At 42.3% G+C, this 12,646-nt stretch overlaps 1 protein-coding gene across 7 annotated transcripts in view; it reads left to right on the top strand.

The window, feature by feature from the left end:
- Positions 1-12,646, top strand: part of LAMB4 (laminin subunit beta 4) — a 113,471-nt gene that overhangs the window by 33,512 nt on the left and 67,313 nt on the right. For all 7 annotated transcript variants that reach the window (XM_045193449.2, XM_071221683.1, XM_045193454.2 and 4 more), the window contains 4 exons: positions 1,972-2,151; positions 4,584-4,693; positions 7,273-7,352; positions 7,934-8,084. In XM_045193449.2, coding sequence (XP_045049384.2) covers positions 1,972-2,151; positions 4,584-4,693; positions 7,273-7,352; positions 7,934-8,084 — 521 coding nt within the window. The remainder of the gene's footprint in view (positions 1-1,971; positions 2,152-4,583; positions 4,694-7,272; positions 7,353-7,933; positions 8,085-12,646) is intronic.

Raw genomic sequence — 12,646 nt, 5'->3', positions numbered from 1 at the left:
TACTTTCATTTATGTTTTTCACACTGTGTATTTATAAAAGAGGATGAAATTGCTTTCTTAGGTGGAATCAGGAAAGATATGATGTTCTGAAACAGATAACCTTAGAATGTGGAAAGAGATTGGAAATGACCAAACCAAATGTTTTGAACACATTAAACTAATTCTTGTTCCTTAAGAACTTTAAGTATTAACTTGATGGTTCCTTAAGTATTAACTTAGTGGTGCTTTCGAAGGAAACCAAGGAAAGAAAACTGGCACCCTGATATGAAATTACGAAGTCATTCTCTGTAAACAAGGAGTTTCTTGAGGAAAGGCAGATGAGGAGCTTGTAAACCTGCCATTGTGAGACTCCTCAGTTTCTCCCAGTTTACCTAAACGCGTATTTATGTGTGTGTGAGTGTGTCTGTGCAAATGACGTGCATTAAGACTGACCAGCAGCAATCACACATAAATTTCCTCTAAGTTGTTTTTGTTTGACCCTAAACATTTACACAGATTCCAAGCATAAGAGTTGAATAACTTTAACTCTTCTATGATTAAAACACAGAAAAAAACAAAGATTTGGTAGACTCAACCACTGCTAATAAAAGTTTGTTAGAATGAAGTTGCGAGACACCAGGAGGTTTTATTGAAATTCAGTCTTAGAGGCCATGACGTAGGGTTTCAAAGTAAAATCACCACCCACTCACCCGCAGCCCCCAGAGAGCTTCTTATGTGTTTAAATGACACTCTGGAACTCCGCGCTAACCCTTGGAGTGTCTCCCAAATAAAGCTGAGCTTTTTCCTTTTGGCTACTTCTAAAATGCATCCAGTTTGTTCCTTTCTAGAAGCAATGGTTTTAATTAGAAGAAATTGTGGTTTTCCAAACTGAAGAGAATCCAGTGCTGTTTTTCCATAGTAAGGTTTTCTCACAAGTCACAATCTAATAGCAAACAATTGACATCGAAAAATTCTGTCGATCAAGTGACTGCTTCAATGACACCAAGCAACTGGTTTGACTGGATTTTGTCACTAACTCACTAACCTCACTGGTTGTTATGTAAATATAGCTTTAGGCCTGAGGGTTTTATTTTTATTAATCTAAAGAAACCATGTATAAATGTGAATGTAATTATTCCTACGAATCAGGATATTCATTTTTTTATTCTTATTACATTCCTGAAAAGTGGACCCCCTTGAAAACACAGCACCGCAAAGATACGAGACCTGGGTGGTCATCTAACGTCTACCGCCACACGCGACCTCTGAAAAGGCACAAGTGCTGTTCCAGCCTCTGCCTGGACACCACTGCGGAGGTCACTGCTGTGCTGGGCAGCCCTGACTCTGAGAGAGCTCCACCTTTAATAACTTCTACCCCCGGAATTATTCACACTATCAGCATCCTTTATCATTCGACACTCCTTGCTTTGGCTTTTCAAGTTTCTACTGAAAAAAAAGAGGGAAGGGGAAGTTGGAACTTTTGTTGCTCCTTTGCTAAAGGTGACTCTCTCATTTTCCAGATTCTCCTCAGGGTTTTGTCCCACCAGCAGACATCCATATGGAAAACAAGGATATGAACATTTCTGAGTCTTCCCCTTTTCTTCCTTGCAGGTGCTCCGAACAGGCACAATTCGGTGCCGGTGTTGTGCAACAACCACCCCTACCTCGCTCCAAGACATTTCCATCATCCCCAAAGGAACCAATCTATTATCAATGTCCAGTTTTCAGAATAGCTGGCTTCTCTGGTCCTCTTACTTTAGAATCACTTTAAAAGTCCCTTTTTAAACAATGGGTGGAATTTTTCAACACTTTCAAAGACCAGAAATCTGGGAGATATTTCTGAGCAGCCCTTGCCCCCTTGTCTAATTATTTAAACATACTTAATGATGTAAGCAAAGTAAAATGGTTACAACAGGAGTCAAATGCTATGCTTACATTTCAGGTTCCTCACAATTTGCAGTTCACTGAGATAATGCATGTCTGTGTCCCCAGCTTGTGAATGTGACCCTGACGGAACCGCATCGGGTGGCATTTGTGTGAGCCACTCCGATCCTGCCTTGGGGTCTGTGGCTGGCCAATGCCTGTGTAAGGAGAACGTGGTAGGAGCCAAGTGCGACCAGTGCAAGCCCAACCACTATGGACTGAGTGCCGCTGACCCCGTGGGCTGTCAGCGTAAGTCAACAGCGGCTGGGCAACCTGCCGGGTGGTTTAAGGCTTGTGGCTGTCTCCGTTGGCTCTGAACTTCGGTCATTGTCAATAGCCAAGAGTCCTCTCAGCTTCTGGGGTTTAAAAGTGACTCAAAAACGCCCACAAAATTGAGTTTAGTTAGTTTAGCTCTCGGTGGCTTGCTGAGTTTAATCATAAGGTACCAGCAGGGGGCACTCACATTTTTTCTGCTGGAGCAAAGAGTGGAAAATGCCAAGAAATTTAGTACAGAGCTGTGAAAACTTTAGAAAAACGGCTTCCACTAGGACTCTCCTATACAGACTGTTAAATCACATGCATGTCTGTATAGACTGATGACTTCTTGGGCAAATTTTATGTGTTGGTTTCTTTTATTTTAGTTTTAACATTACTTTCTTTTCTTCTCAAACCCCTCTTAGTATTTTTATGTTCTCTGACAAAGAAAAAACTAAAGAGTCAGGGGAGGGGTCGCAGGGAAATAGGAAAACCTCAGTTTTCTGGGCCCAAATGAAGCAGCTCTTGGCTTTAAGATCACACAGTGTAGAGCTGCCCGAGGTCTCAAAGAGCTGCAGAATCCTGAGGGAATCTGCATAAAGAATTGTCCTTGCGCCACAGCAGCATGCTCTGTGTTCTCGCCCATGTAAAGAACTGTACATTATTTTCATGTTTAGAGCTCAGTGTGCTGAATCTTTCTGTAAGGAGATTTTCTTCTTGAGTTTAATGGCAAAACTAAATTTCAGCAGAATGAGTTACATAGTCAAGCCAGGGGCCCATCACACTGTGCTGCACTCCGGGCATTTTCCCTGGCTCACTGGCTAACTTAATGCCCTGAGAAGAGGCCAGGTAGGGGTTTTTGTTTTGTTTTGTTTTTCTTTTATAACAGCTTTAGTGAGGCATAATTCACATACCATGTAATTCACTTTTTAAAGTGTACAATCAATGATTTTTTTTGTATCGTCAGAGTTGTGTAGCCATCACTACAATAATTTCAGAATGTTCGCATTATCCAATAATGAAACCCCATAGCCTACTTCCAGCTATATACCCAAAAGATTGAGTGCACAGCCTGGAAGAGGTATTTGTATGCTCCTGTTCACGGCAGCATTCTTCACAGTGGCCAGAAGGTGGAAGCAACTCAATATGCATCCATGGATGAGTAGAGAAGCAAAATGTGGTATGTACATACAATGGAATATTATTCAGCCTTAGAAAGGAAAGAAATTCTGATGCATGTTATAACATGAATGAACCTTGAAAACACTATGCATGCTAAATGAAATAAGCCAGTCACAATCGGACAAATATTGTATAATTCTACTTACAAGAGGTACTTAGAATGTCAAATCCATACAAACAGAACGTAGAATGGTGGTTGCCAGGTGCTGAAGAGGAGGAAGAAATGGGGAGGGATGGTGTTTAATGGGAACAGAGCTTCAGTTTCGCGAGACGGCAAGAGTTCAGGAGACGGGTTGCACAACGAGAGTGTGCCAGCACTACTGAACTACGTGCTTGAAATGGTGAAGACGGTAACTGTCATGTTACATGTATTCTACCACAAAAACAAAGAAAAGAAACCCCATGCCCCTTATCTACCACTTCCCTACCCTCCCATTCCCCCAGCCCTAGGTAGCACTAATCAACTTTCTGTTCCACAGTTTGCCTATTGTGAACATTTCCTACACTGGAATCCTGTAATCTGTGGTCTTTTGCATCTGGCTTCTTTCACGTAGATAATATTTTCAAGGTTCATCCATGTTGAAGCATGAATCAGGTCTTCCTTTCTTTTTATTACTGAATAATATTCCATTGTATGAATGTATCACACGTCATTTATTCATTCATCAGTTGATGGATATTTGGGCTTTCCCATGAACAGTGGTTTTTAATGCGTGGGAAATACACATATTGCTCTGTTAGCATAATTTCTTAGCCTTCATAACATAGAAAGGATTCAGAAATGTCTATGGGTGTAAAAGAAAGAGGAGGAGAAGGAAATGAAAATGTAAAAAGGCGGTAAAAAAAGAGAGGAAATAGATAGGGAAACAGTAGATGCATCCGCCACAGAAGGAGCCGTCAGTAACAACCACGACACTCAGAAACCCTTGCCCCCACTCAGCGACCCAGCCGGCACCACTCGGAGGAACCACTCGGAGGACCAGTGCCAGGCACTCAGCTTGCGTGACTTCCTCCACTGCCTTGTCTCCTCCTAATTGCCATGCAGTAGGTCTACACGAGGGCTCTGGAAGCGTTCGGCACTGGATTTCCTGTGCAGGGTTGTGTGCAGTGCAATGAGCATGCAGCCAGGCACACAGTAAGTTTGGCAGGGCAGGCTGTTCTATGTTTCCTGTGGCCACGTGTTTCGCTCGGTGTGAGCTATTAGGAACATTTACAGACAATGATTGTGTGTGTTGTGCTTTCAGCCTGCAACTGTAACCCTCTGGGGAGTCTGCCTCTCTCGACCTGTGATGTGGACACAGGTCAGTGCCTGTGCCAGCCCTTCGCCACGGGACCACACTGTGAGGAGTGTGTGGTACGTATTTGTCTACAATTTCCCTTGTAGGTAGAGATGCAGATTTCTGTTGCCATTGCCTAAGGGAGACCTGGTCTTGCTCATTGCTTTCCTTGTCCTGTTGTGTTTGGATACTCCTGTGCTAAAAGTGTTTATACTGCAGAAATCAGCAAACACCAGGAATCAGCTCCCACCCTCCCGCAGAGAGCTGGTGGTTGAACATTTACCAGCACACCAACATTTACCAGATTGGACTGAATCAACCCAGGCATCCATGCCAGTATTTTTTTTTGTTTTCATTTTTGTTTGTTTTATTTTATTTTGTTTTACTTTATTGTGCTTCAAAGATATTCCTGGATTGTTTTTTATTTTCCCTCACCTGAGGGTATATTTTTGTTGCTTTTAGAGAGAGAGGGAGGGAAAGAGGGAGAGAAAGAAACATCAATGTGAGAGAAACATCCATCGGTTTTCTACCGTATGTGCCCCGACTGGGGTTAAACCTACAACCCTCTGGTGTACAGGACGATGCTCCAACCAACTGAGCCACCCGGCCAGGGCTGGTGTTCCTGGTTTTATAAATTTTATTTAATTGTACTTAATATACAATATTATACTAGTTTCTAGTATATAAAATAGTGATTAGACATTTATATACTTTATAAAATATCACCACAGTTAGTACAGCATAAGGAATATAGGTCACGTCAATAGTTTTATCCTTTGTTCAACTAAAAGTGCCCAGCAGTACGATGTGAGACCACTTATCTGCCCCCTTCTTTGGGCCTCCCAGATCATGGGGCCTCTTCTGTCCTCTGCCCACAGTCCCTTTACCACTCTTTGCCTAAAAATATTTTGGACAGGGTCATTAAAAAAAAAATTTAAATGTTTTTTTAAAACATCTTAAAAACATTTAAAAAAACATTTATTCCTGTGAGAAATAAACTCTTGGGTTTTTCACAGACTCCACTAAACATATGAGCATGTGTGTCTAAAATTAGTCACATAAAACACTTGTTCTCCATAAGAAATGTGTTATGCAATATGGAGTTCAAGCCCACTCTTTGTTCTCCAATCTTGGCAGCCCACCATGACATTTTAGGAAAAAAAAAATCTGAACCTAATAAAAGAACAGTGACCTTGATGTGTCTGAAGAAATGTAGCTGATAAATATGAAACATATGCCTATTAGGACATAGTTTTGTGCTAATATTTTAAGTATTTTACTGAAAACATATGAGGGTGGAGCAGAGGAAGTGGGGAAGGACAGCTTGGAAGTAAGTATGAAGAAGGCACTTGGAGTGAGACAGGTGAGTCATCCCAAGCTTCACTTAGCCAGGTGAGCCACGCCGAGCTCCGTGACCAAGTGTGGGCAACGCGAAGACGCGTGCAGAGCCGTTTAACAGGGCCCAGGAAGACACCACAGCAGATCGTTCCAATAAGCCTTAGATTCAGGCTGACTTTTTGGGTTGGCAGGTTAACTGCTAGTTTGCAGTTAACTTGATTGTGTTTGTAGGAGGAAAATAACTGAGCAAGGGCCTCCCCAGGGGCACCTGCCATTGCCGGTGAGCCCATGGACCTGCCAGGTGCCCCACATCCGCATCTGTCTGATGGTGCCCTGGCCCTGTGCTGAGGTGCACCCGCCTGCCCAGAGGGAGTTTTCCCAAGCACGTCCTCTGTGAAGCGGTTCATTTCATATTGTTTCTGCCTCAACTGGAATTTGGTTTGGGAAAAAATGTCAAAAGTCTTTGTTGCGTTTGTAACAAATTATGTCAACTTTTAATGTTCAAAGTAAATCTTCTTAAGTAAAATTGGGCATAAAATTTCACCAAGATTAAAAAAACACATATGGTTATTTAACAAACCCATTTCAAACAATAATTCCATGCCTAGTAAGAGCTTAATTTTATCTGAGCACGTTTAATTGAGGCTTGAGGGGAAAGTATTTTTCTGATCATTTCCTAGTAAATCTTATCAGATTTAAGAAATAGTTGTTTGTATCTCACCAGTCGTTTATACTGAATAAAGGTCAAATGTTGCAATGATGAAAAGTCTTAAGCAACAGGGCTGACTCTCACGGAGACAGATCATTATGCCAAAACAACTTTATTTATAAACAAGTGATTCTACTAAACGGTGATATTCATACAAGAGCTCAAAATCAGCTTGGCTGCTTTCCTTTTACCTCCAACGTTTCGGTATTGTTTAAGTAAGAATCCCCAGGGATTTTGCAATAAGGGAGTCTATTGTTTTTTATAAAAGCAGTTGCAAATAAGGTAGTTGAAGAACTTCTCTTGACTGACCTTAAACAACCCAGCTTGGGGCTACATCGGTTCTGTCAGAGGGGCTGTGTGGTTTCCACTGCATCTCTGCTTGACCCATACACAGACCACTCGCCTGCCCCCTTCCTTCATTGCAAGTGCTTGGAATGGGAGCTACGTGTCTTTGAAAATCATTACCACGTGCACAGGCAAAAAAAGCTACTGCGCCATTGTTCAAGCTGGGTGGGCATTTGATACTGAACTGCAGTGCTTTCAGCATTATGTACCAGCACGGCAGTTATCTTCACACCTGAATCAACCTGGAGCATTTTCTCTTTGTAGGTTGGATACTGGGGACTGGAAAATCATCTCCATGGATGTGTTCCCTGTGACTGTGATATTGGAGGTGCTTATTCTAATGTGTAAGTCAGTACAATGAATAAGACAAAGTTTTGTGACAATATTCCTCACTCACATACCCACATAAAAACACATTTTATTCTGATAAGCTCATAGTCACAAGTGAAGGAGTTTATTTCGTGACAAGCAAAGAGCATCAAAAAGTGATGATCTCAGGACATTAACCAGAGCCCAGTTGATTTATTTTACTTGGAATATTTTCAAGGATGAGATGACAATTCTACTGCCTGGGTCTGCCATGAGATGATGGGATAGATGCCTGCAAACGTGTGAGCTGACCTGCCTAAAACACTAACTCTTTGCCACCCTGTAAAGAGGGATCCTACCCTCTTCTTTTCCTGGATTTTAGAGCACAGTCGGAGCCACTGGGGAAAGAAGTGGCTACTTGGTTTCATAGGTCTGGGTTTGCTTTTCAAAACCAGGCTTCTAGAGCCCATGGCTGCTCATCACAGTCCCTAGGACAGTTGATTGATCAATTTGAAGAACGGATCCAAACTTGGGGTGCAGCTAGCTCAGCACTCCCATGCTTCACTTTACACTTGCTCCCTCTACAGCTTTTTCAGACGGACTTTTTTTCCCTCAGGTGTTCTCCCGAGGACGGGCAGTGTGAGTGCCGCCCCCACGTCGCTGGCCGCAGCTGCACTGAACCAGCCCCCGGCTACTTCTTTGTTTCTTTGAATTTCTACATCTATGAGGCCGAGGAAGCCCTGCCACTCCAAGGACTTGCCCCTTTGGTTCGTATTTCACTTACTCTGCTTACAGACTTCATGTGATGGAATGTCAGTAAATGTATACAGCATACGCTTGAGATCGTGGCTAAGGTACCTGGAAGAGATGGTTTTACCCCCAAACGCAGATCAGAGTAGAGTGTGTTCTGTCATGGGACTGCAGATTACACAGATTCTTGAGGGCAGTCTGCGTTTTTTGATCTTTGTATCCCAGTTCTGGCCCAGCGCCTGGGACGTAAATGTGAATCGGATTAAATTGTGATAAAACCGACTTAACTTTTGCTTTTTGAATGCACCTATCAGATAGAGTGTGTTTATTGAGCCTCTACTTGGCTGTCTCCCCCACGACATTGTAATTCATGAGAGGGAAGGGGGGATATATGCCCCATTCACCATTGTTGTCTCTCTAGTGCTTGTTATTTAGGAGGAACTTGATAGATGTTTGCTAATGGATAAATTAATGATTGATTGAATGAATGAATGAGGTACAGGAAAGTAGTGTAAATGTGCTCTCTGGCCTCCTGCAGCTGCTGTGGGATTAGCAGTTGTCACTGAAGTCAGTGATGCTCACGGGAGTGCGTGCTCTACTTCATTTCCTGCAAGTCCCATTCCTATGGGGTATGTCGATGTAAGAAATGTCCGAACCTGTAAGAATTTTCAGGAGATTATTTGAGCCCAACTGATGACAACTGCCAGGAAGCAAAATCTCAACAGATTGAGAAACTGCTCCAGAAAATGGGAGTTTTACCACTTATTTTCTACATCAAAACCAAAGAGGAAGACTAAGGGGGTTAATTAAATCCACTGGTGATAGAGTGGGGAGGCGGGAGAAAGCAAAGCAGGGAAATCTCTGGGATTGGATAAAAGGTAAAAGGAATAGGCACTTTTACAAAGGCAGGCAGAGGGTAGTTAACAGTTAACAATTCACATGATAACTAACAATGAGGGGTTTTGACGTCTCTGCTCTGGTGCAATGAGGGGTAGGGGTGAGGGTGGGAAATTACCCTGACATTCCAAATGTAAATTATCATGGATGCAAAAAGACAATAGACAGGCTCAGTTAGGGTAAAGACTGACCTCTGTCAGGGAAGATACTGACTGGCCTAGGACAGGACTACCCGCCACGACTCCCTTTGAGTTAGGAAGTTTTACTTTCAGACCACCCCATGTGGTTACCTTCAGTCTCTGAGTTTGCGAGGCCACCATGCAGGCCTCCCCTGAGCTTGTCAGGTTTAGTATGTAGCCCTTTTTGTCCACAGATATTTTCCCTAAAAATATTTTTCTTAAAGTTTTGTTATAGGCACAGACACACACACGTGAAATGATTAGAGAAAATATAAATTAGACTCCCATAACATTCTCCAGCATGCGAGTCCAGCCAGAGGCGGGAGAGATGACAAGGGGAAAGGCAATGTGAGGTGCAGTTCTCCCAGGAAAGAAAGCAGGGGGACGTCGGTTCTGAAGCTGGGATTTCAGGAGAAAACTGGGAACTCATTCCAGCTTCCACTAAGTCATTTCCTGACTCTCTTCCTTATCGGGACACTGATAGAATTTTGAAGAGATAAAAATACATAAGGGATAAAAAATTCTACCAGGAGCCTTGGAATTTGCTGTTTTAGTAACTGGAATTGGAGCAGCAGGAGGCTTACAACTGTAGGGGGCGGAATCCAAGTGAAACAATTCTGTGTCTGCATTCTTCCTCGTGGTTTTTAACATTGCATCTTTATAACGGTGATGAAAAAAACTTTTGGAAAGGAATGTTGGTATATATATGTAGGCCATACCTATTGTGGATTAATAGAGAAATAGAGTTGTCTAGAGACACAGAGCACCTCACTCCCTTGTATTTCCTTGGTGGTAAGAGCACTTAGGAACATCCTTTGTTCTAATATTGAGTCTTTGACCTGGCTCCTGATGCAGAGCCCCTAAAGCTTTGGAATTTCCTGAGCAATAGGGGAAGTAAGAGTGTCCTTTGTTCTAGTGAGGCAACTCTTGATGGGCTTCTGGGTAGCTTCAGGATGGGGACTGGTCACCAGAACGACCAAGCCATTATTAGAAGCTTGAAACTTTCAGCCCCATCCTCCAGGGTGGGGAGAGGGCAAGATATTGACTTAGTACCTGTGTGATGAAACCTCCATAAAAATCCCAGAAATATGGCTTCCACACCAGTGACCACATCCATGTGCCACGAGCATGGTGCACCCCAGCTACAAGGGGACAGGAGCTCCTGTGCCTGGGCCCCTCCAGTCCTCACGCTTTGTATCTCTTCATCTGACTGTTCATCTGTATGTTTTATCCTATCCTTTATTATGTAATAAACCAGTAGATGTAAGTATGACGTTCTGTGAGCTATCCTAGCAAATTGTTAAACCCAAGGAGGGGGTCACAGGAACCCCGTTAGTAGCCAGCAGGTCAGAAGTGCAAGTATCAACCTCTACTCCTGATTGGCATTGGAATGGGGAGGCAGTCTTACAGGACTGAGCTCCTAACCTGTGGGATCTCATGCTAATTCCAGGTAGGTAGCGTCAGAACTGAATCAAATTGTAGGACAGCCAGCTGGGATCAGAGACTTGATGAGTGTGGAAATAAACCCACAGATCCAGTGTCGGGAGTGTTGTGAGTGTGGTAATACTGTGAGAGCAAAGGACAAACACAAGAGTGTGTGTCTTCTACAACTATAAATACAACAGTTTCCATTTGGAGGGGCAAGAATCCACAGAACAAACATGATTATCTGAAATGGATGGAATGTTACTTAAGAATTATTCAGTATGCGCCATGTGGTGGATGCTGACAAGCAATTAAGTAGGATAATATCACACATGCAACTACAGCTCCAAACTGTGAATAGAACGACTCATGTGACTCCTTACTCATCGCTCCATGGCTTAAAGAAAAATAGCAAGGCTACAGAATGGGTTTAAAAGGCGAGGAAAATTGCTTAAAGGATTGGAAAATAATACACATGACAAAGGAAAGGAGTTAAAGGTAGGATGGATGTTAAGTGTTTAAAGGTTCATAAGTTAGACACCTTTTAATTATCTGTGCATTCATTTAACAAATACGTATTGTGTGCTGTTATGTAAATGAAACTTCCTCTGATTTAAAGCTCTGTGCTTTGCACTTTATGTACATTATCTTACTTCACTTTCCAAACAACTTCGCTATTATCATTTGTAATTTCCAGATGAGGAAAAACATTGGAGAGGTTAAGTAACTTGCCCAAAGTCAGACAGCTGGCGGACAAAGGGGCCCGGACTGAAATCCAAGTGTATCTGCTTTCAAAAGTTGCTCTCAACCATCAATGTGTTGCCCATCCACATGCCTAATGCTGAGCTTCAAGCTAAGGGTGGCATAGAAAGGAATTAGTTAGGGACCCTGCCCTTCTGGACTTTCTAGCCATAGCTTCTCCATTTACATACATAGACAGTACAGGATGGGGACAGTGCCACATGAAAAGGGGAGTCAGTAAGTGCATTAGGATTTCGGCCATGGGTGATCCTCTATGAACAGGCTTAACACAGAGATAGAATAATTTGGCCTGAGACTTGTAAACAGTAAGTCTCAATTAGTACACTAGGTGGGAAGAGACTCCAGCCAGGAAAAGTTGTAAGTAATGATTCAGAGAAAAAAACAATGCAGTTGTATTCACAGGTAGAACAGGAAATTTATGTAAGGAAGAAGTATTGGAAAGGAACATTAGATTTCCATATTAAAGAGGCTAAATTTTATTCTCTGGACAATGAGAACTCATTGAAATTTTCCAAGCAAGGAAAGGACATGATGAAGACTACCCTCAGTGTTCTTGTTTTTTAAGTGTACCTAGTTTTAATTCTTATTTTTTGTAATTATTTTTTTGTTCATTATGCTACTACAGTTGTCCCAATTTTCCCCCTTGGCCCCCCACTCCCTCAGGCAATCCACACACCATTGTTCATGCCCATGGGTCCTGTGTATAAGTTCTTTGACTACTCCCTTTCCTATACTGTGCTTTACACACCCATGACTATTCTGTAACTACCTATTCGTATTTCTTAATCCCCTCACCTCTTCACCCCTTCCCCCACAACCCCTCCCATCTGGCAACTATCAAAACGCTCTCTGTATCCATGATTCTGTCTCTGTTTTCTTCTTTGCTTAGTTTGTTTTTTTAGATTCAATTGTTGATACATATGTATTTATTGGCATTTTATTGTTCATAGTTTTCATCTTCTTTTTCTTAAATAAGTCCCTTTAATATTTCATTTATAATGGTTTGGTGATGATGAGCTCCTTTAGTTTTTCCTCATCTGGGAAGCCCTTATCTGCCCTTCAGTTCTAGATGATATCTTTGCTGAGTAGAGAAATCTTGCCTGTAGGTCCCTGCTTTTCATGACTTTGAACATTTCTTGCTAATCCCTTCTATCCTACAAAGTTTCTTTTGAGAAACCAGCTGACAGTCTTATGTGAACTCCCCTTAGGTAATGTCTTTTCTCTTACTGCTTTTAAGATTCTCTTTTTGTATTTAATCTTTGGCATTTTAATTGTGACGTGTCTTGGAGTAGTCCTCTTTCCATCCATCATAATTG

The sequence above is a fragment of the Desmodus rotundus genome, chromosome 6 (assembly GCF_022682495.2).
Source record: "Desmodus rotundus isolate HL8 chromosome 6, HLdesRot8A.1, whole genome shotgun sequence".
NCBI lineage: Eukaryota > Metazoa > Chordata > Mammalia > Chiroptera > Phyllostomidae > Desmodus > Desmodus rotundus.
The sequence above is the reverse complement of the archived record's forward strand: the minus strand, read 5'-3'. Positions and strand labels throughout refer to the sequence as shown.